This window comes from Bemisia tabaci, chromosome 3, assembly GCF_918797505.1.
Source record: "Bemisia tabaci chromosome 3, PGI_BMITA_v3".
In the NCBI taxonomy this organism is placed as follows: Eukaryota; Metazoa; Arthropoda; class Insecta; order Hemiptera; family Aleyrodidae; genus Bemisia; species Bemisia tabaci.
In genome coordinates, this window is record NC_092795.1 from 59172583 (window position 1) to 59198699 (window position 26117).

The window sequence follows — 26117 nt, forward strand, 5'->3', positions numbered from 1 at the left end:
AGGGGTCCAGACGATTAATCTATAAAACGGAACTCAGCCGCATGTTCTTATTCTAATGCCGACGAAATTTCTAGGAAGTATGTTTTTAATAAAGTACCTTCGATAATTGAAACTGGCGAATCCTTTCCAAACGCAGAAAGAACTCATCTCCCTCAATTCTCGAAATTCAAAAAAGTGCAATTAAAATATAACGATAAGGAGCCAGTTTATCGGAGCTATTTAGGAATTTTCCAATTAATTTAAACTTGGAATTTCTCCTCTGTTTTGCTATTGGGGACAGATTTAAAATTATTTAACAAATTTTTACTTCTTACTTTTTTATGTCTCAGCCTCAGAGTCAGAAGTAAGAGATAATATTTTTAATTGAAAAAGTGTCCACCTATTCCACCTCTGACATTAAAGCGATTCGAAAGCTATCTCAAACTGACGTTAGAAAATGCCATGGCTTCAGCAAAAAACTCGATAAAATCCAAATATGGCGATGGTAGCGACGTAATAAAATGCAACCAGCGAGCGAAAGCAAAGAACAGAGGAGAGTCGGCTAATCTCTGCAAAGTTGCCGATCTCATCTTCCTCGTTTTTTGATCTAAACGTTAGAATCGTTTTAAAAAAATTACTGCATCAATGTGTGTCGGTCATTATTGTTTTGAATAGACGCAAGAGGGCACTTTTGTATAAGATTGTGATAAATTCCCTTCCACGTTGATCCAACTCATCATAATGATTTTGAAAGTACCAAACTACGCATCTAAGTTTCCGACGTTGTAAATTACCTAAACGTTTTTCTCTCCTAAACAAGGGTTAATCAAAGTTATTGCACAATAATTTTCTTTGATTTTGTCTCAATAATGTAATATTCTTCAAAAATTTCGTGCACAAAATTTGAGCAGTATGTTCATAAAGTAAAAAATGAGTGGATATTTTAAAATTGGGATAATTGGTTTTGTAATTTTACCGTCGATATAAAAAATGACCATCATGAAGGCAAGTGCGGCATTTTGTCAAGTGAAAGTAGTACCTATCGTAATACGATTAATAAAGATAAATATGATTAAAAACGTCTGCAGAGTTCTCAAACCAAAATACTGTGGTGTGCGTAATTTACATAACAGTGCAACCTTGAGTTATACTTCTTAAAATTTCCGATTTCCAACAAATTAAAAAAAGAAATTGCAAGTTAGCTGTATCCAAATGCAAGTTGTTTTTCCTTTTTTTCTTTTTAGTGCAGGAAATGATTTCAAATTTTCCAAGGAAACTGTTAAATCCGTAATTGACGTTTCGCCATCCAACAAAACTGCACAAGTATAAAAAGATATGGACGAAATTAGTGGACAATACTTTTCCTGTGCCTTCTTGTACAACAGTTCGATTAAAGAATTCTTCCGCCAATTGACTGTAAGAGTCTCAAGGCTCATAAGAAAATTTTGAAGCTTGTGGTAGAAAATATCAACCTTAATCCGTCCAAAAGGTGCAGTTCATTTTTTATCGAGTTCCAATCCTCAATCGAGTCAAATATTTTTGAAAGAATTTCTTGCTGCCTCTCGGTTTGTCAGTTAAAATGAGGTGGGAACGGCAACCATGCGATTTGGCGGAACCGGTGCACGATGAACCCGAGACAACGAAAATATTGAACACGCTTGGCCATAAAACAATATCTTATTGAATGGAAAGCGGAAATGGCGAAATAACGGAAGGAAAGGTTTCCGGTTTCCCTGAGCTGAACGCAATACGGAAACGCATTTGTGTAGAAAGACCAGCGAAAGAGGTAAGACGGCATGGCGTCGCTTTGTCGCTAGACGCTGTTTTCCCTTAGAATCAAATTTTCACCTCGACTATCTTCACCGTGTTTTGAAATATTTTTAACAGTAGAATATGCAATTACTCATTGGACATCTTTAGGAGGTGCGACTTTGTTTTTTATTCACTATGTTCTTTTGAAAATTATCTTTTGAGACGAGCGAAATACTTTCCTTGAGAGTAGCTTTAAAAAAAAAAAAATTCAAAGGAAAACCACTATCTCTCTCATTAACGGCACTAAAATTTAGACTCAAAGATGATGGTAACCGCAGAGAGTTGCAACCTGTGAATTAGGAAGTTATTTTCGGACAGTCAGAAAGTGAGCTCAATAATTGTTATTTTTCTTGGACCAATTCTACCCAGTTCGTTGTAGTCATCTTTGTTCCAAAAAGAAGCACTGTTCTAATAAACATAACTGGATTACAAGTACGGAGAAACCAGTCTCCCAAAAGAATGATCAGTAAATGGCCAAAAATTATATCAGATACCAACCGAATTCTTAAATATCAAGAAAGAATTAACCTTATAATAATTTCAATTACCATAAAAGGTATTAAAACTAGCTGAGTTCCCGGAGGAACTAAATGAGAAAATGACATGTTGTATACTTGCCTTCAATCTCAACTCGATTACTTTACGTTAATAAAGTCGCACTGACTAAAAAGTCGGAGGGAGGTAAAATCTTTATGGTGTCCTTTAATTGAATATTCGGTATGGTGAGCTGAAATAAAGTACTTTTAGCGTGGCATAAAATGTCCCAGAATGAAAAATGTTTGCCTTTCGTTTCAAAATATTCAAGTAGATACCTAATTTAACATGACGAAAATGATTATGCCTAGTTCTATTAATGATTATCCTATTAAATGATTATGCCTAGATATGGGGTGAGCTCAAGTCAGTGATTTTGAATTACCAGAGAGCTGGAAATCAAGTCTTATTTAATTAATCATAATTAAATTAATTACTCAATAATTTAATTAATTGATGGTTCCCGCAACAAAAGGCATATTGACGGTGAAACTACCAGACCACGTATCTCGATTGCGGTATTAAATAATCCCCACTTCCATTTTATTTTTTTTGAAGGAGAACGAATCAATATCATTCCTTTAAGAACAATCAAGGAAGTTTTCAAGAATTGACGTTGAGTAGTTTTCCATTTAAAAAATTAAGTTTGACAGGAAGTCTGCAACGTCGCAAATCCAAATACGTGGTCTGATACCTTCAGCGTCGATATTATGTGTCGTAAATGCTTTTTTGCTGGCTTTTTAGTCAAAAACTCAGATATAGTCGAGTACCGGCTGGCACGCAAAAATCTGAAATTTGTTCTGTCACAAGTATCACATAATTTTATTATTTTTTTATTTTTTTTTAAAAGGTATATTCTCCTTGTGCCTGAAGGACAGTATGATTGAGAATGAGTCTCAAACGTCGGTGATTAGATCGGAATAATTTCTTATTCCGGCGTGGATAAAAAATTGCTATAATTTTCCGCTTGAAAGCCTCATTCCAACTTTGAAATTTCAGCTTTCCTGTTGTGCAGATAAGGAAGGAATAGGTTTAAATGAATCTCTTAGAAAGGCTTTACTATTTACTTCGTGACAAGGATCCATGTTGAACGGAACCTTTCATGTTTTCGCTCTCACCAGAAGTGTTTAGTCAGTAAACATGGGGTGCCTTGGGGTCTTCTAGTCTGGTAGCTACAGAGAGTCGAAAATGTTTTTGGATCCTTGATTCTTTTGTCGTGTGAAATTACTCTGAGTCAGCAAAAGTGACATCAGGAAAATTCAGCTCGCTCAGTGTTACCTTCTGGAGAACGATCGAACCCATCGGTTTTTTACCACCGATAAATGGATCCGCCGGAAAAATCAAAAAGAAAAAAAGACTCCCAAATGGGTATATGGTTTTCTATCAATTTGAAATCAACCAGACGAGGTTGTCATCTCGTATCAAAAAATGAATACTTATTCGGGAACCGCAATGTCCGAGAGTTCCATGCAGTGACCATTTTAAAATGTGTTTCCATTTCACGGAAATATATCGACGGTGGAATTACCAGACGACGCATGTCAGTTTGCGACGTTGTAGACTTCCTGTCATACTTTATTTATTAAATAGAAAACTACTCAACGTCAATTCTTGAAAACTTCCGTGTTTTTCCCTTTCTATGCGAAGAAAACTCTGTAAAAATTCTAAGAAATGATATTGATTTATCTTGACTTAAGAAAATAAAATGGCAGCAGAGATACTTAAACACAGCAAATGAGATTCGTGCTCTGGTATTCGTAACTTAACTTCATTGAACTAACTGCTGAGTTTTAAGCCCTGATCACTCTAAACACAGATAATCTTACGTTAATTTTTATTTTCATTATTCATAAATCTGTAAATTTACAACTAGTAGATGGAAACAAATCAAATTGCCACTGTGGTAGTAGCAGGGCATTAAAAAAAGTTTGGAAAAAGAAAATATGGTTCCCCATCCCTCAAATCGGATTTTTATTTATTTCCATCGGATTTGGCTCTTGTGGCTAGTGGCTACCTACAATGGACCACTAGACAAGGTACGAATTTCAGCATTCTGAGACATGTTTCGTAACAGAAATTTCACGTAGAACACGATACGCACAACAAAAATTACCAAAATCAACTCCTGACGAAGATATTTAATGATTTTTGATGCGTGAATTCAAACCACCCGCTCATGAAAACTCAATGCTCTACGTGATTCACATCGCGCGCTAAATGTTTATCATGACAGTCTCTGCGATGTAAAAATCTTCAACTTCAATCTTGACACTTTGGCTCAGCTATAGCAAATTACCAATAGTTTGAACAACACATGGTGGAAAATGAACATTGCTCGATTGAGAAGCTTGCTGAAACCGTTGTAGTGCGCGATTTGACTCACGTAGAGCTTTGAGTTTCTTGTGAGCGGGCAGTTCAAATTCCTCGTAATCAGTGCGAAATAAAAACGTTAATAGCTTCGTTAGAAGTTGATTTCGGTAATTTTCGTAGTATGAATCGTGTTCTACGTGAAATTCTGGTTAAGAAACATGTATCAGATTGCTTAAATTCGTACCTTGTCTAGTGGTCCATTGGACGGAGTTAAACAGAAAGGAATCAAGCCACATCGGGATCGAACCGAGAAAAAGAGACTTAAAGTTTAGCTCCTGCATAAGCCTCAATGTAAAAGTTAAACTTAAAGTTCAATTTCTGAAAAATTTGCTCCAACAAAAATTTTGAATTTTTGGCGATGGATAGTAGAGCAGTGGTTGAGTTCAAAACCACTCATAACTCATTTTTTTCCAAAATGTGGGTTGGTTCCTTTCTGCTTGACTCAGTCCAATTTCTCCTAAATTTCATGAAATCTACAAAAATCCCATGAAAATCCTTGAAAATTGTCGATGGCTGTCAACGAATAGAGTAACTTGATGCGCCAAGTCTAGCAACGCGGAGGGTTGCGAGGGTTGGCGGGGCATCCGCAAGGTTGAATTTAACGACGCGCCCGGCACAACATTCAAACGGTTCATTTTCAAGCTTCATTAGTCCCCGCACCGGTCGTTAAGCGGGAATAAAAACAAACCGGGACCGGAGAAAAAAGGGAATAAAAACACGGCGAATCCTGCGGCAGCATTCCGATGAAACGATTATTTCCTATTGGAATAACTCCCGGCGCCCCCACCCCCGAGTCAGTGTCGCCGCACGGTTTGTCGCGATTATTAACCTTTACTGGTGTTTTTCACGGCTTTAGGCTTTTCCAACGGCCCGTCCATCGGTGATTCACCGCTAAACGATGCCCGCTCCGCTCGACCGATTAATTCCGTCGCACGATGAGTTTGTCATCTCCGGCATGACGTCTTAACTGCCGGGTCGTCACCGCCGGGAATACTACTCGCTTTTATTTTTTTGGCTTGTTTAATCGATGCACAGAACGCTTGTTGCATGGATGTTCGCCGATAATGTCTATTGTGAAGTGGTAGAGAGAAATGCAGCTGGTCCCGTTATACAAATCCTACGCGAGGGGTATCGGAAATTAATGGGTCAGTTGCGCTGGTCATTGAATCGGGTTTTGATGGTTGGCAAAAAATAATAAAATCTGTCAAACGCCAAGTTTCTGCTTCTGATGACAGCGGAAAGATTGCTCATCAAGAATCACGGTGTATGACGTCATCTGCCGCTGTAGTGCACGCATCCTGGTTTTGTCCGTGCCTCACGTTGAGCAACCAGTGCAAATGTTCCTAGCTGATTGATGACACCAGGGTGAAAGAAACCATTGAATGCCCAACCGCGGTGGAAGACGTCATACGCCGTGTTTTTCGGTGGGTGTGATCACCGTCGAGATTGGACGTAGAAACTTGACGTTCGAACAGGGATTATTATTTTTGCTAATCTATAAGCTTAAGCCATCAAAACACGACTCAGTGACCAGCGCAACTGATCCACCACTCACAGTCCGCAGATTCACCAGGAACTTTTCCAGGAATCCGTGTTCCCATTCCCAGCTTTTGACTTTTTTGGGAAACTTTAATCCCTAATCTCGGATAATTCGAGATAGCTTCAGTATCCCTATGACCTGCAACCCTAATGAAGCAACAGCAACGCACCACCGAGTTATGTAAGGGAGCGTTCATGAATTTCGAAATGCACTGCTCCGGCATTTTTGACTCCTCCTTCACGCTTGTAACGCTTCTCAACGCAACTTCAGACCCCTCCTCAATAATCGCGGAACGTCTGACGGACTCCCCCTTGAGACCCCAAAAATTGTGGGGAAACTGTCAACTTTAAAGCTTTAAAGTGTATTTTTAATGCCAGCGTGATAAGTAACGTCGAAAAAATGAGGATGATGCATTATGGATTTTGTATGTTTTTTAAGACAGTAGACAGCGAAATGTACCGCTGGCACTGACCCTCTCCCCTCTTCCCTTCATTGTAACGCGGCGTTACCCAGGCTTGTACCCCCTCTATCCTCCTAGAGAGTTATGTTTACTCCCTTAAAGTTCTTGTCCAAAGTATTCAATATGAGATTACTTGATGCTGTATATTTGATGTGAATGTTTTTTTTTGTGTTGCAGCTGAGCCGGGCTACCTGATCCGGCTGGACTTCCGGGACGAGTTCCACCTGGAGCCGTCGGAGGAGTGCAAGTTCGACTACCTGGAGGTGCGGGACGGCGCTCACGGGTACTCGGACCTGATTGGCTCCTACTGCGGCAACGAGTTCCCGCCGATGCTCACCTCCTCCAATCGCTGGCTCTGGCTCCGATTCCACTCGGACGAGAACATCGAGTACTCCGGCTTCCGCGCCGTCTACAGCTTCATCCAGAAACCCACCTCCGGTAACCAATCATTTCACTGATCCATATCGACGCACAGTCGATCGAGTCATTGGCAAAGCTCGGACATGATTTAAAAACTTTAAAAGCGTATATCTTCATTAATATGAAAGTTTTCACGTTTAAAAAGTAGTTTCATCGGTTTTCTCGTAAAAGCTTCCATAAAAGTCACCTCTTATAATTAAAATTGCGGCGAGATAAACGTAAAATTTTATATTTTTTGTAAAAATGTCGTATCCAACCTCCTCTAAAAACTCGTTCCACTGTGAGACGGTGAAACTCTCAAACTACATATCTTGTTTCCTTATTCTTAATCTTCTTCTTCTTCTTCTATCTACTAAGGCATAGCCCTGTTTGTCAGGCCATCAAGTAACGAACACAAGAAATTATATGGACGTATTTCTGCCAAACAGAACTATGTTCACTAAGAAATGAGCCCTGAGATCCATAAGAATACGTGCATAACAGGGCTCACGTCATAATGCACTTAGTTCCGTTCGGCAGAAATACGTCCATATGTAAGTATCAACAATCTAAAAATCTTTTAATATAAAGGACTCGTCAAATCGATAGAAACAGCATAAAATTGTCAATCATCCTCAGGAGCAGAGAGCCAGCTTTGTGCCCATCTCTTCTCCTCTTGTTTCCGGTGTTTAAAAATCTCAGCTCCCATTTTATTTTTTGAGAGAGAAGTTATGAATATCATTATCATCGAAACTCGATTTTGTGACCAGTGCAACTCAGGTTTCGCTCTGATTACATGTAATATTCTCTAAGTTCTGGCCCACAGAAAAAAAGAACCTCACAGGGTCTGGGTCAAGGCCTCCGATGCCTCCCGTTAATTTTCCTCGAAGAAGTTTCGCGAAATTTGGAAACGACGCGTGCTATTATGTGTGGCCTTTCGCCTTTCTCCGAGTGTAATTATTACGTATATTCCTCAATTATTAAAGACGTTCCCACCTGCGGTAGACCTACTCCAAATTATTAAGGCGACCCAGCGAATGCGTATAGGATAGAAACGAGTTTTATCCTCTTGTCATCATTAAAGTTTCCAACAAAAGTTAATTTCCCCGGCTCTTATGAAATCCGAAAGAGATTCCGCAGCTCGGGGGGGGGGGGGGGGGGGGAGCTGCCTCACCGCGCTAAGGTGTAAAGTTGACGCGAAGTTTTGCCAAGTTAATTATTCCTCGCGTAACAACGTAGCAATCAGTGAGACGCTAGATGCTAACTTTTTATTGACAAAATAATTTGTCGTCGAGGAAGGGAGGATGCAGGTTTCCCACTGCCGTGGGTAATTACACCGCTTCAGCTCTGCAACGCTTTTACAATCTCTAAATGAAAAATAGCCTTCCTACCTTTTAATCCGAGTTTAAGTTTTGTCTCATAATACCTTTTTTGTAGACTTTTCAATATTTTGCTCTCTATTCAATTTCCCGTCGCTTATATTTTTACTACATCAGACCTTTCCCTCTTTTTGTTTTAAATTTCTCAGCAATGTCGCCGAGCCTTTTCGTTGAGTTTAATTCGCAGAATACTTAGTGACGTTTCCTGACTGAAATATCAGAGGGGATGTTGAAATATGTGTAAGTCGGTAGGGAGAGTCACGGTCACACATGTTTTTTCTTCATCTTCTTTTTCTCTTCTTTCTTTTTCAATACGTCAAACGGCCGTTACATTGCTGATTTAACGATTTTGTAGTTAAAAAAAGTCACTTCAATGTTTCAATGTAAATTTTACGATAAAAAAATTTAACCACCCCGTGATTAAATTCGCTTTCCACTATCGTAAAATGTCGGCACCAAATTCCACAAGCATCGATCGAACAGGAGCCGAGATAGCATTGTAGGTCACATTCACCATCTTGGATTTCCGAATTTTGAAAATTTGACTTGAAATTCAAGTTTCTCGTCAAAAAATGTCACCAGGTACCGAATTTCACAAAAATCGATCGACCGGTAGTCGAATACCATAAGATTAGCAGGGCTCTACACAGTGGTAAACGCTACCAGTCAACCAGTCAGTTAACGCACGGCATGCAGTGCGCCTTCATTTTCGACTGATACTGTGCAATACCTTCATGGTGGAATAGTTGCTCAGAGCGCCTACAACAGTATCGCTTCGACTTGACGGTACAAGATCATGATTTCCGCTGAAATCACACTTTAGCGCGTGCGCAGTTACACATTCTTTCATCGTCGACGGTGTAGTGCGGTAAAAAAACTCAATTGCGACGTTGCACGTTTTTCACTGCCTATTTTACTGCGGGCAAACCAATCCACTTAACAAACCGACACTTTAAAATCCGCCGCGATTTTACCGAGATAAGATGAGAAATATTATTTTAATGTTTCATTCAAGCCTATTTGCATGCTTTCGCTAAAGAGGGAAAAAGAAATATGTGTTGGAACCCTCGAAGGAACAATTGGATCCGAAATTTATAGCCCTCGAAGTAAACGGGCTTGAGGAATTGAAAAAGCGCCAAAGCAAACTGACTGACAATTGGATATGTTTATGCAAAAAGGAACTATGATGCACGCAAACCCTATGCACATAGTTCCTTTTAGCATAAATACGTCCGATTGGTGTTATTATCAGGTCATTTTTATGCATCCATAATGTAGAAATTATGAACTTTGATTATATTCCTACGGTTGATCAAATGATAATGTAGTAAAAAAAGAGTAGAAATATTTAGAAAAGAAATGCATTATTAAATTGTTTCCTAATGGACCACTAGACAAGGTACGAATTTCAGCATTCTGAGACATGTTTCGTAACAGAAATTTCACGTAGAGCACGATGCGCACAACAAAAATTACCGAAATGGACTCCTTACGAAGATATTTAATGATTCTTGATGCGTGCATTCAAACCACCCGCTCATGAAAACTCAATGCTCTACGTGATTCACATCGCGCGCTAAACGTTATCATGACATTCTCTGCGATATACAAATCTGGCAACCTCAATCTTGACGCTTGGGCTCAGCTATAGCAAATTACTTATAGTTTGAACAACACACGCTGGGAAATGAACATTGCTCGTTTGAGAAGCTTGCTGAAACCGTTGTAGCGCTCGATTTGACTCACGTAGAGCTTTGAGTTTCTTGTGAGGGGGCAGTTCAAATTCCTCGTAACCAATGTGAAATAAAAACGTTAATATCTTCGTTAGGAGTTGATTTCGGTAATTTTCGTAGTGTGAATCGGGTTCTACGTGAAATTCTGGTTAAGAAACATGTATCAGAATGCTTAAATTCGTACCTTGTCTAGTGGTCCATTATCAGGTCATTTTTATGCATCCATAATGTAGAAATTATGAACTTTGATTATATTCCTACGGTTGATCAAATGATAATGTAGTAAAAAAGAGTAGAAATATTTAGAAAAGAAATGCGTTATTAAATTGTTTCCTAATTCAAAACTCTGTATGGTCTGGGTTTCATGCTTCTTTGCTCGGTCATTTAGACAGCATATGATGAGAGAGCATGTGAGATATGTATTGTGCATTTGAACGTATATATGCCAAAAGGAACTATGTCTCACCCAAACCCTATGCACATAGTTCCTTTTAGCATAAATACTCCATTTCAAGTATCCGCCCATACATAACCATCGGTACTTTGACGTAAGAGCGTATCTCATTTCCACATGAGCCCCAAAGAGCATGGATTCACATGTAAAACAGGGCTCTCGTGAAATTTGAGACACGCACCTATTTCAAAGGGGCGGTGTTTGAAGGCTGTCTTGAGAAAGAACCCAGGGGAATTGCTCGATAAAATTTTGAGTCGTATTTTTCACTCATTGAAAATGTGTCGGGGGCAAGGTAAATTCGAGGTATTTACAACATTTCGTGTTTTGTTTCAGCTGTGTATATTCCAGAATTAGAAACTTGTAACATAAATGTAACCGGCTCAGAAGGGTTTGTAAATAGGACGGACATTGATCCGGAACATGTAAGATTAGCAACTACTCACAATCTGCCTTTAGACTGCATTTGGGTCATCACAGTCCAGACGGGATGGAGGGTAAGATCACTTCAGTTACCTGTTTCATACTAAACACTTATCAAAAAATATCGGATAGTTTGGATGCGATTTAACCAGTACCAGCTTTTCAGTATTTTACGTAGTCTAATTTCTGCTTGCATTTTACAAAAAAAAAAAAAAAAAAAAAAAAAAAAAAAAAACAACGTGCCTTTCACTTTTTTCTGTGAATTTCTCCTCGAGCATAAAGAGTGCTCACAGAAGTTTAAAAACGAGGTGCTTCTTTTCCTCTGAAAAAAGATAAAACAAGAGAGATATTTGACGACGGTTGATGTGATTAAGAGGATTTTGTTTCATGCTATCTAATTACGTAAACTACGTAAAATTACGTGGAAATCAGCTTACAAGGGGGAGGGGGGCGCAAAATATCAACATTTTCGAACGGGAACCACTTTTTTCTCTTATAAAATTCCAAAATTATGCTAAAAGTTATTAATGCGGATGCTAGGACTTTGCAAATTTTTGGACTACCTCTCTCTTTTTGTGCCATAATATCTTGATTTATTTTGCGAGGAAAGCTCCATACTTAATATGTTGAAGCGCTTTCAATTTCGTATGATAGTGTGGAACCCCTCAGTTGTGAAAAAGTTGCTTGAGGTGTCGTGGCACGCTGCGGCGCGGCGGGCGAGATCGACCAGCGCGACTCGCGCATTGGCGCCTACAAACCTAACAGAGATACTTCACGCATTGCGCAATGCGTGAAGTATCCCTGTTAGGTTTGTAGGCGCCAGTGCGCGTGTTGCACTGGCAGCACGCGGCTCCGCTCTGTATTAAGCTCTAATATTTAAACTCGCTGAGTCAGCGTTTTTCAACTAATGATTTTGAATTGTTTGCACACTCTGCAAGGATTATTTTCATTTAAATTGATGAAAACATGATATGTACTAAAGGAAAATGTAATGTGTGTCTACGGGCGTTTCTTTTGCCCATAGCGGTATGTTATTTCTTTTTTTTCGTAATGGGCCTTTAGACAAGGTAAGAATTAAAACACTGTGTAACATGTTTCATCCTCAAAATGTCACGAGAAAAACGAATCACACAACGGGAATCCTGGAAATCAACTCCAAAAGAAAATATCAGTGTTTAAAATTAACATTGGCTCAAAGGCAAAAATACAAATGACGCTATTTGTATGATCTGACTTCCATTTGGATTGCATTTTGCAAAAAGGAACCACTAGCATTGCAATGTTGCTAAGATTGTGCAACTTCTTTTGTCTTGGAGGAAAAACCCGATTATCCCTTAATAGTTTGTATTTTACTCGCTAAAAACTTTAAATTCAAGACAAAAATTACCATCTAAATTTCATAGTTTTTCACAATTTCCGCAATTTTATTGCAAAGGATGAAGTTGCACAATCTTAGCATCATTGCAGTGCTAGTGGTTCCTTTTTGCAAAATGCAATCCATTTGATCTGTGTTAGAAATTCTTGTTAATATCTCGTTCAGGACCTGAAATTCGAACTTCCCGTCGTGAGAAGCATCCTCTGCGTCAAAGTTTGTGGCACAGAAAGCAAAGCATGTGGCCCTCTCTTCTAGTTTAGACCTTGTCTAGTGGCCATTCTTATGCCGTGGTTTTCCTCTTACATGACAGATCCAGCTGAACTGGATGAAGTTCAACTTGGATCGGCCGAACGACTGCGACTCGAACTTCGTGGACGTGTTCCCGGAGCGGACGGACCTTCCGTCGCGGCTCCACAACTTCTGCGGCTCCATCGCCGAGATCGTCCAGTCGCCCTCCAACATCCTCCACGTCCGATTCGTCGCCGAGGCCAAAGCCATCAACTCCACCTTCGAAGCCCTCTTCACCGCCTTCCGGGACAAGGGCAAGGGTGGCGTCTGTAAGTCACAAAATCCTCTCTCCTATCATTTACACAGTGAGAAAATTAAGCAGCTTTTCGTGTTAATATGGAAAGTAGAACACAAAGTGACCTGAACGTACGCTTAATATCTTTCGGTTAGAAATCTTTGGGTAGAAACATTGCGATCTCGTTAAAAATCAACTCGAGCCGCTATAGCGCAATGATTATTGAAATTGATAGACAAAGAAGACATAAAGAACATGGAGTGATCTTATCGGTTGAAACGGGTGGTTGTTGTAGACTAAAGGGAAAAATTCTGGACTAACAATAGGGTCTCTCGCGTGTTGCCGTTAGTCAGTCTATTACTTACCTCCTTTGTCCATTGCACCCACCCGCTTGCGCCAGTAGGATCGCTTTATTCCCCTTTTGTATTTTTTGTCTATCGCTTTGTCTATCAATTTCAATGATCAGGATCGAATCTGAATAGCATTGGCGTTATAGTAGAATGTGATAGCCGCTCGCAAGTCGCAACCTCCGAATGACAACAAGAGAAACATGAGTACATTAATTTAACCAAACACTTTCTTCATCTCCAGATGTTTCAGAATAATCTACGGTTTCGGTTGCTTTAAACCGAAAATTCGGTCGATCAACCAAGTCCTTTAGGTTGATCTGACTGAAAAAAAGTTACTCAAAGTAAACCAAATCAACCATAAACACGGAGATATTGACCGTGAACGTAGAGTTTCAAGTTTACAGGTTATTTGGTCACGCTGTTTGTTCCGGGTTCAGATACCGTAAATTCTGGGTTTAGGAGCCATCTGTTCCATTGTTGCCGTGGGCACGTAATTGTGAGCAGTTGGAGCTTCGGTTCCTAGGACCGTAATTTACGGCCTTTGAACTCGGACGGTTGGTAAATCTGTTAGAACTGGATAATCTTTTTCTAGTATTTTATACTCATGTTAAGAACTTCGGGCACCGGCATCCGCACCCTATATGATAAGAAAGAGGGAGTCAAAAAGGGAGGCCGTCTGAAACTAATTAGGCTGAGGCTTTAAAAAATGCTAAAAAAATATCATACGGGCAGCAGACCATACTAGCAGTGTTAAACAAAAATGGGCCATTTTTCTCAGAGGAGAATTCAGCTCATTCTAAATGGTGGGTAAGATTCCTCATTTATCCTCTTAAAGAACGCTAGTCAGTGTCAAATTTTTGTCGTGAAAAGTAAGCTCTGTCTCCGAATCACCCACTCTCCCTGCAAAAGCTAAACTAAAAAGAAAAATTGCATGGTACAGCTATTTCGACACTCGAATAGCTTAAATTGTATATCTACTGAGATCAAGGCGCCCTCACTTTGTCACGGGTATTTCATTTGAACTGCATTTAGCAGAAAAGAACGAAGCCACATCAGCTATTGCCAAATTTAACTGGGCAATTTAAATTTTTACGAAAGAACGTTAGTGCAGATTCCTTTGAACATTTTGAGGAATTTGCTTCGTACTATGAAGAAAATTCACTGAAATTGGCACAAAAATCCGCACCACTATTTTCATGTAAAAAATTAAATTGCCCAATCAAATTTGGCAATAGCTGATGTGGCTTGTTTCCTTTCTGCTAAACGCGGTCCATTTGTTTATTGACTCAAGAGCAATGTTTGCGAGAGGATATAATCTTTTGAAAGGAGTCGAAAGGAAATCTCTCCTTGAAGATAAGATCAGGTATAAAAAGTCGCGCTTTGTATTTCGTATTGGAATGAATTCTTTGTATTTTCCGCAGGCGACGACGCTACGGAATACGATTGCGAGGATGCCACGTGTATCTCACTCGACCTCAAGTGCAATGACCGGCCCAACTGCCGCTTTAGGTGGGACGAGGCTGACTGTGAGGTAAGAATCTAGTTTCAAAATCAGTCAACCCTCTTTCTTTCCAAGTTTAATTTATGCTAAGTCAAGTTAAGCTGTGAAGTGAGCATGCATGCGCTATTCCAAAATCTAGGTCATTGTATCTGGAGCATTGTTGCATATTCAATGTCTTCTCGTGGTATATGTATTCCACTCTTCTTTCAAAGTACACGCACACTGAGCGGCGATCCTTTCAAGTCTAAAAAAAAGGACCGAATCCTTGTTCTTTTCACACAGTGACGACAATTATGGTTGCCCTAGGAAAAATCGTCGTTTTAGAATTTACTCATCAAGATTTGATCATCGAAGAAGGCAGTGTGCGCAGAAATAGATAATTAATATCACTCCGTGAAACTGTGGTTACAGAAATTGACAACCTAAAAAAAGAAATTTGAAGGAGATAAATTTTATGATTCTTAACACAATAAAGAAAATTACTCCTTTTGGATAAAATTGTTTGCTCTATTACGTTGGATGTTTAATTTGCTTTCAGAACAAGTTGGATGCGTTCGGGAAGATCATGCAGTCGCAACATATCATCATTATTTTAATTATTTTTGTGCTCATTTTGGCTGGTATGTGTTTTGCATTTATTTTCAACATTACGAGGAAGCTAATCCACGACCAACGAATAATACGGGTAAGTTTTTTCGCCATCTGCTAAATTTTTTCAATGTGGCGTTTTTATTAAAAAGCGTCCAATTTGCTTTATTTATATCCTTTCAAAACGGTGCCTTTGAAATAATATTTGCTTTATACCAAGTGTGACACCTCCCTGCTTGGAAGCTACTGTCAGAAGATATGATGAATCATCAGAAACTAACTTTATTTCGATAAAATACAGCCATCTTCATTCGCAAAAACTATTTTCACTCCTAATGGTAAGGAAAATGCAGCTTCTCATTTGCTGGATACAAAATGTATCAGTCTTAAGGGGATTAATTGGTAGAACGGATCATTTTGGCATTAGCGTGGCATTACCTGATATTCAAATAATAGAAGAAAAAGCTGCTGAAGGAACAACTTTGCATACAGTTCTGCGGGCTATTTATTGAAATTGATCGATTGACAATGCTAAAGACGAGGTTACAGGATATTTCGTCCACGATTTTTTGTCCGCGCTCATGTTTTTTCTAGTAGTTTACGTCAACGCGTTTGTTTGGCAGGAGAGTTTTGGTCCAGTTACCGATTAGTTAATTGGTCCACATGTGAATACAAACGACAATAATTGCTCACGACGTTTTTGAATGGAATAGTATAAGATCTTGGAAGAATGAAGGTTTGCTGTTTTTGTTTTTGTTCGTTTGTTTGGTCCAACGGAGAAAAACATATAATTGAGATTTTTGGTTATAATAGGGGAGCGTCAATTCCACGAGAGAAAATTCACCAAAACTTTCTGCACCTCTTTGGTGTACCAGGACTAATTATCATTCGAGAAAAGCCCATCTTGTTATACCTGAACCGGATAAACTCTTTGATTTGCCTCAGCTAAAGTCTCTTAGATTTTTCCTGTGTAAGATAATTTCGCTACGGCCCCAGCGTGCCGCGGCTTTCGAGCTACTATTTCGCCACGAAGGTGTTGCACAGTATCATACGAGATTGAAGGCACCCCAACGTATCATGATTGATGACATTTTTCAAAGGCACGAAGTTCGTCGCAAATTAAATCGAGTGACGACGACGAAAAGAGAGCGATAGTAAAAAAACTTCTTAAGTCCTAATATCTGTATTCAAAACGTTTATCGACATGATTTTTGAACTTCATTAGAGGAAAAAGTGATCTGATTCAAGCAGAAATATGTATGCTCACATTTACCGCCGAGAAGATTTTCTTATGAACCAATGAAGAAAGGAATGCTTGTTCAAAAAAGAAAAGATGCTTGTAGAAAGAGAAAAGTTAATTACATCAAGCAGTAACCCGTTTTCATTCAGCCATTTTATTATTGGTTCAAAATAAAATCTTCTTGACGGCATACTCAAGAATATTTTTGCCTAAATCAAGTTACTTTTATCTCTTATGCAATTCAAAAATTATGCCAAACGGCATTAAATATGGATGCTATCACTTAGTGAGTTTGTAGACCACCGCTCTCTTTTTGTACCGTAGTATCTTGATTTAATTTACGAGGAAAGTTCCACACTCTTAAAGGATGCCTGTTGCCTGTCATCCTTAATAAATTGGAGCGCCTTCAATTTCGTATGATACTGCGCAACACCTCTGCTGTGAAATAGTTGCTTGAGGCGCCGTAGCACGCTGCGGCGAGATAGAGCGCATTAGCGCCTACAAACCTAACGGGATACTTCACGCATTGCGCAATGCGTGATGTATCCCCTTAGGTTTGTAGGCGCCAGTGCGCGTGTTCCGCTGCAGCAGCGCGCCGCTCTGTGTTAGGTTCTCATATTTACATTCACGGAGTCAGCGACTTCCAACTCATGATTTTGAAATTTTTGCACACTCTGCATGGTTTATTCTCATTTAAATTGAGGGGAAAAAATTTGTATTAAAGGAAAATGTAATTTATGTTTGAATGTCCTGAAACCGATAAGCACTGTTAGAAATCTGGTACTAGCTGCTAGATCTCCTCAGGTTATATTTAGCATACGCGCTCTGAGCTCCTAAATTTTCATTTTTTTTTTTTTTTTCATAGTTCGCTTTACCATTCTACAAGGTCAATGGAAATTGTCAAAATAGCGTCCGAGCGGAAAATTTTATCGAACGAATCCACCGAGTTTTGCAAAATTGTCAATAATCATCCGAAAAACTTGGAGATCGTTTGGATACGATCGAGAATATAGACGATTTTTATCTTCAACCATACTGCCGGGCTAAGAAAACGCCTTATGAACCTTGGGAAAATTCACCAAAACTTTCTGCACCTCTTTGGTGTAACAGGACTAATTATCATTCAAGAAAATCCCATCTTGTTATACTTGAATCGGATAAACCTCTTGATTTGCCTCAGTTAATGGTTCTTAGATTTTTCCTGTTTACGATTACTTCGCGACTGCTCCGGCGTGCCGCGGCGCTTCGAGCTACTATTTTGCCACGGAATTGGTGCACAGTATCATCCGAGATTGAAGGCACCCCAACGTATCATGATTGACGGCATCTTTCAAAATCACGAAGTTTCCTCGCAAATTAAATCGAGTGACGACGATGAAAAGAGAGCGATAGTCAAAGTCCTAGTATCTGTATTCAATAACGTTTAGAATGATTCTTGAACTTCATTAAAAGAAAAAATGACTTGTTTCAAGCAGAAATATGCTCAAAACCGCCGAGAAGATTTCCTCATGAATAAATAAAGGAAATAATTCTTGTTCAAAGAAGAAAAGACGCTTATATAAAAAGAAAAGTCACTTACATCAAGCTTACCCGCTTTCATTCAGCTATTTTATTATTGATTCAAAATAAAATCTTCTTGACGGTATACTCAAGAATGTTTCTGCCTAAATCGAGTCACTTTTTCTCCAATGAAATTTAAAAATTATACTACACGTTATTAAATACGGATGCTAGGACTCAGTGAGTTTTTGGACCACCGCTCTCTTTTTGTGCCGCAGTACCTTGATTTATTTTGCGAGAAAAGCTCTGTACTCTTAAAGGATGCCTGTCATTCTTAATGTGTTGGAGCGCCTTCAATTTCGTATGATACTGTGCAACACCTCTGTGGTGAAATAGTTGCTGGAAGCCGCGCGTGTCACGCTGCGGGCGGCCGGCCAGCGCGAACGCGGATTGGCGCCTACAAACCTAACAGGGATACTTCACGCATTGCGCAATGCGTGAAGTATCCCTGTTAGGTTTGTAGGCGCCAGTCCGCATGTCGCGCTGCTAACACGGCGCTCCGCTCTGTGTCAGGCTCTAATATTTAAACTCGCGGAGTCAGCGTTTTTCAACTCATGATTCTGAAATATTGGCACATTCTACATGAATTATTCTCATTTAAATCGATGAAAAAAAATATGTATCAAAGGAAAATATAATATGTGTTTTGTAAATATTAAGGTGTTTCCGTGTCTTTAATGGGGTCCATTTTACCACGTGGTCACTGAAATGGAATTGGAATTTGGTGTGCAGCCAAGTGCTAGAAATAATGTAAAATTTTTTTAAAAAACTTACATTTTATCAACAAACTTAGACCGAAGCTTTTCGAAGCAAACGCTTCATCGTCAGGGTCACAAAATTGATATCACAAAGGCCATAATTTAAATTTCAAACAAGGTAACAGATTTCATTGATGGTAACAATTGATAACGAGCTATTATTCTATCATTATTTGCTACCATTATTTCTAGCACTCGGCTACACACCAAATTCCAATATATTCAGTGCTAATACCTTCAGACATTGCATTACAATGTTCACTGACTTTGTTTTTTTTTCCACTTAAATGAAGAAATAAAAATGATTGTATTTTTTAGGAACACACGAAGCAATCGCGGGAGGGGCGGCTGGACCAGCTGGGACGGAAGACGCCGGCGGGGTCGATGATGATCACGCCGGTGGCGACGATCGTGCCGAAGATGAGCAAGAGCTCGGTGAGCCTCGAGTCCTCGCGCTCGCGTTCGGCGTCGCCGGTGCGGCAGCTCCAGCTCCCGGGCCTCGGGCACGGCCACAGCCACGGCCACGGCCTCAACGACCACAAGGCCCGCGACCCCGCCAGGGACTGCTTCGTCCCCGCCACGCCCACCCCCGGACCAGGGCCCGGACCCGGACACCCCATCGGCGTCTGCCAGAAGCACGACCCCGGCGATGTCAACCTCATGTTCCTCAGGCATGAGCGGCAAAGGGTAAGTCTCCACGTATGTCTCGCCTTCAACGAGTTAATTGGATTGCATTTCTGCAAAAAGGAACGAGGAACATTCCAATGTTGCTGAGATTGTGCAACTTACATTCTTCGCAAAAAAGTACTGAAATCGTGTAAAAAATTACAATTACCAAGGTAATTTAGTCTTGAATTAATGGCTTATCGGGAGCCAAGATGAAACATAATTGGACGTATTTCTGTCAAACGGAACTAAGCGCCATAGCGGTAGGAGGGTAGAGGGGGGCTTGGATTGGCGGCGGAACCGGGCGTCGGGCTCGTTCCGTCCTATACTCGCAATGCTTTTCCATGGCGCTTAGTTCCGTTTGACAGAACGCGCTATCCGGCATTCTAAATTCCTCAAAAGGAACTCGAATTGGCGCTTAGTTCCGTTTGACAGAAATACGTCCAATTAGATTATCAGTTTATATTTGCAAGGTAAAAAAGTTGCACAATTTTAGCAACATTTGAATAATCTTTGTTCCCATTTGCGAAATGCAATCCAATCATGAAAATGTACAAAAAATGGGACGCGATCTGGAATAGGGATTCCCTCTTCCAAAAATTAAAAATACAATTATTAGCACCACTGCATAGTAAAAGGAAATCTGAACATTTGGTGCAAGTTTGACCCTGAAATGTCAAAAATTAAGGAAGGTATCTTAAGTTATACGTTAAATTTTAAGATCAAAGTTTAAGTTGAATTTAGATTAGGAGTTCTGACGCACACACAAAAAAGCAGTTACTAGCTATTTCCGAGGCTCAAAGCACCGCACAAAAAAATCCGTACAAATTTTCTCTCGTAAAAAATTAAATTGCACAGTTAAATTTGCTAATAGCTGACGTGGTTCGGTTCCTTCCTGCTAAACGAGGTTCATTATGGATTGCATTTTGCAAAAAGGAACCAAAAGCATTGCAATGTTGTTAAAATTGTGCGACTCCTTTTGTCCTGGGAGAAAAACCTGATCATCCATAAAAGTTTTCTATTTAACACGCGAAAAACTGTAAATTTAAGACACAAATTACCGTGTAAATTCCATGTATTTGCATGATTACAGTGCTTTATTTCTAAGGGTGGAGTTGCACAATCTTAGCAACATGGCAATGCTCTTGGTTCCTTTTTGCAAAATGCAATCCATTTGTGACTCAATTTTTTTCTATCTCTCTCCTTCTGTCCCAGGTGAGTCACGAGTACGACGCGGGTGACGAGGAGGAGGAAGACGGGCTGTACCTGCGGGACGGGAACACGCCTTTGGCGCCGGAAATGAAGGACTGCGAGTGTCAGACGCGGGAGAGCCTCTTCCACAACACCTCCGAGGAGAGCTACAACCTCCCGGCGCCGACGCCCCCGCCGCCGCTGCCCCCGATGCAGAGGTCATATCAGAAGCACGGCTCCGGTTCGGGCTCCGGCTCCGGGTCGCCGGGCAAACGACCCCACGAGGCCTTCCAGACGCTGCCCATCAAGCCCCAGGCCAGGGCCAACCACCACCCGCCCACCGGACACAACTTCACCACTTTCGGATACAGTACAAATCCCAGGTGAGGTCTATAGCATGTCCATGTCCATGGTCAAAGTGCAGAAGTGCGTATCTCGGAAAACACGATTTTCCGGGAGCGTACGCGTGAAGCCCCAATTTTTATGAGCACACCGATCGAAATCGGCGTGTGGTGCCGATTTTTCAACCCTGTCAGGCATGTATTTATGACGTGGAAGAGAGGGGTCAAAAAATATTCAGAGGTTAATGTTAGAAGACCTATGATTAGGATTGGATTACTAAGTGTTAGTAGATACCGCTCAAAGCGATCGGAATTTTGAACGTAACTCGAAGGAAGTACCTCGTTAAGTACCGGAGTACTTTAGATGTGTGACCCAAACCCTTCAGTAGATGCCAAAGTACTTCAGATGTCTGACACAAACTTCGGCAGCTGGACCTTAAATTTTCGGATCCGTGATCCGAAAACTTCAGCGATCCATACGACCACAACTTCTGGTCCCATGCACGAAGTTTTTCTCCGTGTAGAAGTAGCGTGTGTACCTAATTAACTGTGTGTACTTAATTTCTCTACGCACGTAAAGTTTTATTACGTATGATCCAGGAATTATAGTCCCTAACCGCAAAATGTAATATAATTTATGAACGTTGCGAAACCCAGTATTGCTCGTCTGAATGAAAGTGGTTTGATTTCAGGTGTGGGACAACGAGCTCAAGTTCGAACTCGCAGCCTAAAGAGCTGCCGAAATTCAAGGCGGAGGCGGTGATCGAGATGGACAAGCTCTCGGCGACGGGGTCCGGCTCGGAATCGGCCTCCGGCTCGAGCAGCGGCGGCACCGTGGCCGACCCCCGGCCGTTCAGCATCCAGTCCTCCAAGTCGGCGCCGGACGTCATCGTCACCCATTGACAACCCGAGTGGGAGCCGTACAAGCGACGGTTCCCCCGGCACCAATCACCTGTAAATACCGTAGCGCAGCGCGTCACCTTCGCCCCGCAACCGTGCTATGACGCCGGTTCCGGCTTCCCGAGCTAGCGCCCAGCCAGCTAGAGCTTTCCTAGATGCTTCTCAGCTCCGCCCGACGAGCTGTCCGACCTCCGTGCAGCCCACAGGATCCAGGTTTTAACCGTGTAGGCAAATAGTATCCACGTGGTTAGAAACTTCATCATTTAGAGACCCCACGCCCCCATAGAGAAGAAAAAGGAGGTGTTTGCATCTTGAGGTTTGTTTACCCTGTGACTTAGGTCGGTACAACCTGGCCAGCGAAATCCGGAATTCGAAATATGAAAAACGGACCATAATGTCCGATTTTTTGACTTAAATCGACTCATTATATAATTTCAAGCACTTTTTATAGAATGACCTTTTTTTTCTTAAATTACACCATTTCCAAGAAAATCGACAGGATAAACGTCGCTGTACCGACCTACGTCATCAAATCATCAAAAAAATTCCAAGATGCCCGAAATGCAAACACCTCCTTTTTTTTCTCTATGCCACGCCCCTACACTGAAAAAAAGTGAAGTTGATTCAATATTCTGGATGTGAAAAAAGCGTGCGAGGACTTACAAAATGCTGAATTACCCGCTGTTACTTTAGCAATGCCAAGATGTAAAACTAACTGCTGTGGTGGGTAATTTAGCATTTTATAAGTCCTCACACACTTTCTTTACATCCAGAATGTTAAATCAACATCCTTTTTTCCGGTGTGGTGAAAGTTTCTCATTTATTGATGGTATAGTTGCTTCTACAATTGTCCTCATAAAGCAGCGTGACATTAAGGGGATGTCCACCGAGCACTCGAACATCTCGTCCAGTGGCGTGGCGTGAATTGCGATGTATCGATTGTTATGCCATTTAAACCTATAGAAAAGGATCGATAAACAGGGTGTTCGCAGCGAACACCTTAATAATCGATTCTTAATCATAGGTTTAAATGGCATAATAATCGATACATCGCAATTCACGCCACGCTACTGATCTCGTCACCTTCCGGGCGAAGGAACGGAACTCTACTCCAAGGCTGCGAGATTGACTCGAAGAATTCAATTTTTAGCAAGAGTTTATATTCATTTTTTGTCCAAAATGTGTCTAAGTTTTTCTCAAGATCAGACGAAAGTTCGGTGAAAGTTTCAGTTGGAAATGCCTAAGATTCTCGTGATAAAAATATTGCATTGCATTGGGTACTTGAATTGTCAGTGTGGGGTTTCTAAAATGAATTGTTTCTGGACGTGGCCGCTTTTGATTTGGTGATCCCTTTGGGTCGCCGAGTGCGAGAGTGGGGTCCAAACACGAGATAAATCACAGACAAAACATTGCATTTTTTTCACCCTCGAAATACTTCCCGCTCAGAATTTTTTATGATCATGTGTTTTATCAGAAACTATACTTAAGTATGCCAAGAGAAACACCGAGAAGCCAGGAAAAAGTCGGAGATTTATATGTTGAAAATACCTGAAAATTCAGGGAATCTTTGAATCCACGAAAACTGCAAACAGCGATATGTACACAATATAGGTTCTGATTCCACTCGTTTTTGCCTGTAACGGTCCCGTATATTGCACTGTTTGGCAACACTGTCATGTGCAGGAGATAGTTAATGATTAATAGAATACGATTCTTAAACATTTCCATAAATACTTTAAATGAAAATATACAGATGAAAGTGATGTGTGATTGCCTGTAAAGTCAGGAGAGTAATAAATTGCCGCAAGAATACTCTCCATTTTATTTGTATATTTATTATTAATTTACCTATTTCTTTTTTTCAATTTGATTAAATACACAAACCGTCCTTTCTTGGGCAACGTCGATGTATGAATGCAATGAGTGACAAATTTCGTTTTCACGAGCCGAAAAATTTGAAGGTGCTTCGGCTTTTTCAATGGCTAGGTCTGGAAGCAACTATTCGTGTTCTTGGGATGTCCGTGTTGCATACTCAAAAATTGCAGGCGCTCTGGTTTTCTTATGAACAACGTATCGTACACGATTGTTGGTTCTCAAGGTGGATTTTCTCCGTGCATACATCTTCGTATTCACCATGAAATCCTTGGAGTTCGAATGCGCACCACAGAAAGCGTTGCAAGATGGTGCAGATCGCGGATGGGTGGTTTCACAATAACTGGAATAGTTTTGTCGCCGTAACACACAACACATTTTAGGTCATATTTTTACTAGTAATGATAATCAATCGATTTTTTTCGCATCAATCTTCAAAGGGTTACGTATTATATCGATTTCTAACGATTTATTGCTCTACTTCTTAATTAATAATATGTAAAATGCCGAAAATGTGCTGTCTGTACGCGGTAAAGAGTCAGCGTAACAGACAGCACATTTTCGGTCATTTATATATTAAAATTGAAAGTAGAGCGATAAATCTTTGAAAAGCGTTATGCCTCGTAACCCTTTCTTTGTCGGACTTTAAGTATTGGCTTCTTCTGAATCTTCTCATTCAATTTACTTAGAAAAAAATAAAAATCGTATCCTATTAATTATTCAATATCTCCCGTATGTAGCAAAGTTGCCAAATTATGGAATCCCACTGTTAGCACTATTACCTTTAATTTATGGGACTAGTATTCAGTACTCGTTTTTGCCAGTACCAGTACTGGCAAAAACGAGCAAAAAATCGCGACCTTGTTGGAATCATCCTAGTTTGTGATGATCAAAGATGTTTCAGAATGCACAAAAGAAAAGAAATTCTTTAATTGCTTTTTCTTTTCTAGTGGTTTTCATTGAATACTTATAATTCTACCGGAAAATTTGTAATCTTCTCATTTAATCAAACAATAAAAGAAAGAAAAAACTAATTGTTTCTTAGCAAGGACAGTGCCTGATTAATATACTGCATGAAACATGAGCTTATATGAGAAAGCACTATACATGCTACATGTAAACTGGAAGCATGCGGGTAAATTAGAGAAGCCAATTTTGCAAAGAGCTTCCACTATAGATGGTATTTTCTCGCATGAAGGTGTCCAATGTCACTTCAAAGATTCAAAAAAATATAATTTACACCCACAGATGAAGTTGGGAATTTCCTGCCGCAAGGGCCCAGAGGAAGCAATAGCACACAGACAGTCAGAGAAAGTTGGGAAAAGTCTAGCCCCACTCAAGGAAAAGCATAAGATACATCTAAATCAGAATCCACCCTCCTCTTGTTTCAACGCCTATATTCTGAATGTTGTTTTCTCTGTGATTATGATGCCAAATGAATGATAATTTTGCACTGTACTGACTAGCACCCAAGAGAAAACTTGCTCTTAATACATCCTTCACTCTCAACTCTTCACACTTGTAGTATTCGGTAAGATTTTACTATGTGCCATCAGTTCTTTGATTGAGGAAAAAATAGCTTATAACTGATGTCCTCAACAGTTATTGACCACGATCTAGTCATGCCTACATATGGAAAGAGGTACGTTGGACGTACAGAATAACTTAAAACTGAAATGCCTTGAATTAGTAGGAAATTCAAATAAGTACAGCTTTGGCCAAATAACTGCTGTACTCAATTACAATTACATTCATAGTTTTATTTTAATATGAGCTTAAGTCATTCTTCTCAGAATGATAGATTAATTTGTAAATATTAGGTAGAATAATTTGAGAGGTAAGTGTTACCAATGTACAAACCGAGGAGTGTAATAAATACAATCACCTGTTTCGACTGTTAAACTCTTGTTTCTTTCTCCTGTTCTCCCTCAAGTGTTACAATAAATCCTCGGGTGTAACGATCCTGTACAAGTATTATTTTCCCTGATAAATGCAAATCTACATGGAAAAAAATTATATTGCTGATTAGATTTAACAATTTTGTAGTTACAAAGAGTGTCCGACATGTTTCAATGTAGATTTAACAATAAAAAATGCTAATTTAACCACAGGAGTGATTAAATTAAGCTTTTCACTATTGTAAAATGTAAATTTGAAACATGTCAGACATAC

The 26117-nt window shown here is 40.0% G+C and overlaps 1 protein-coding gene across 4 annotated transcripts in view; it reads left to right on the forward strand.

Annotated features, from left to right (window-relative positions):
- The window catches only part of Neto (Neuropilin and tolloid-like), a 289241-nt gene extending 263394 nt beyond the window's left edge, over positions 1–25847 (forward strand). For all 4 annotated transcript variants that reach the window (XM_072298913.1, XM_072298910.1, XM_072298911.1 and 1 more), the window contains exons 5-12: positions 6873–7133; positions 10994–11154; positions 12766–13012; positions 14750–14859; positions 15368–15514; positions 19294–19662; positions 20857–21215; positions 21866–25847. In XM_072298913.1, coding sequence (XP_072155014.1) covers positions 6873–7133; positions 10994–11154; positions 12766–13012; positions 14750–14859; positions 15368–15514; positions 19294–19662; positions 20857–21215; positions 21866–22076 — 1865 coding nt within the window. In that variant the 3' untranslated portion in view covers positions 22077–25847. The remainder of the gene's footprint in view (positions 1–6872; positions 7134–10993; positions 11155–12765; positions 13013–14749; positions 14860–15367; positions 15515–19293; positions 19663–20856; positions 21216–21865) is intronic.
- Positions 25848–26117: the final 270 nt, after the last annotated feature.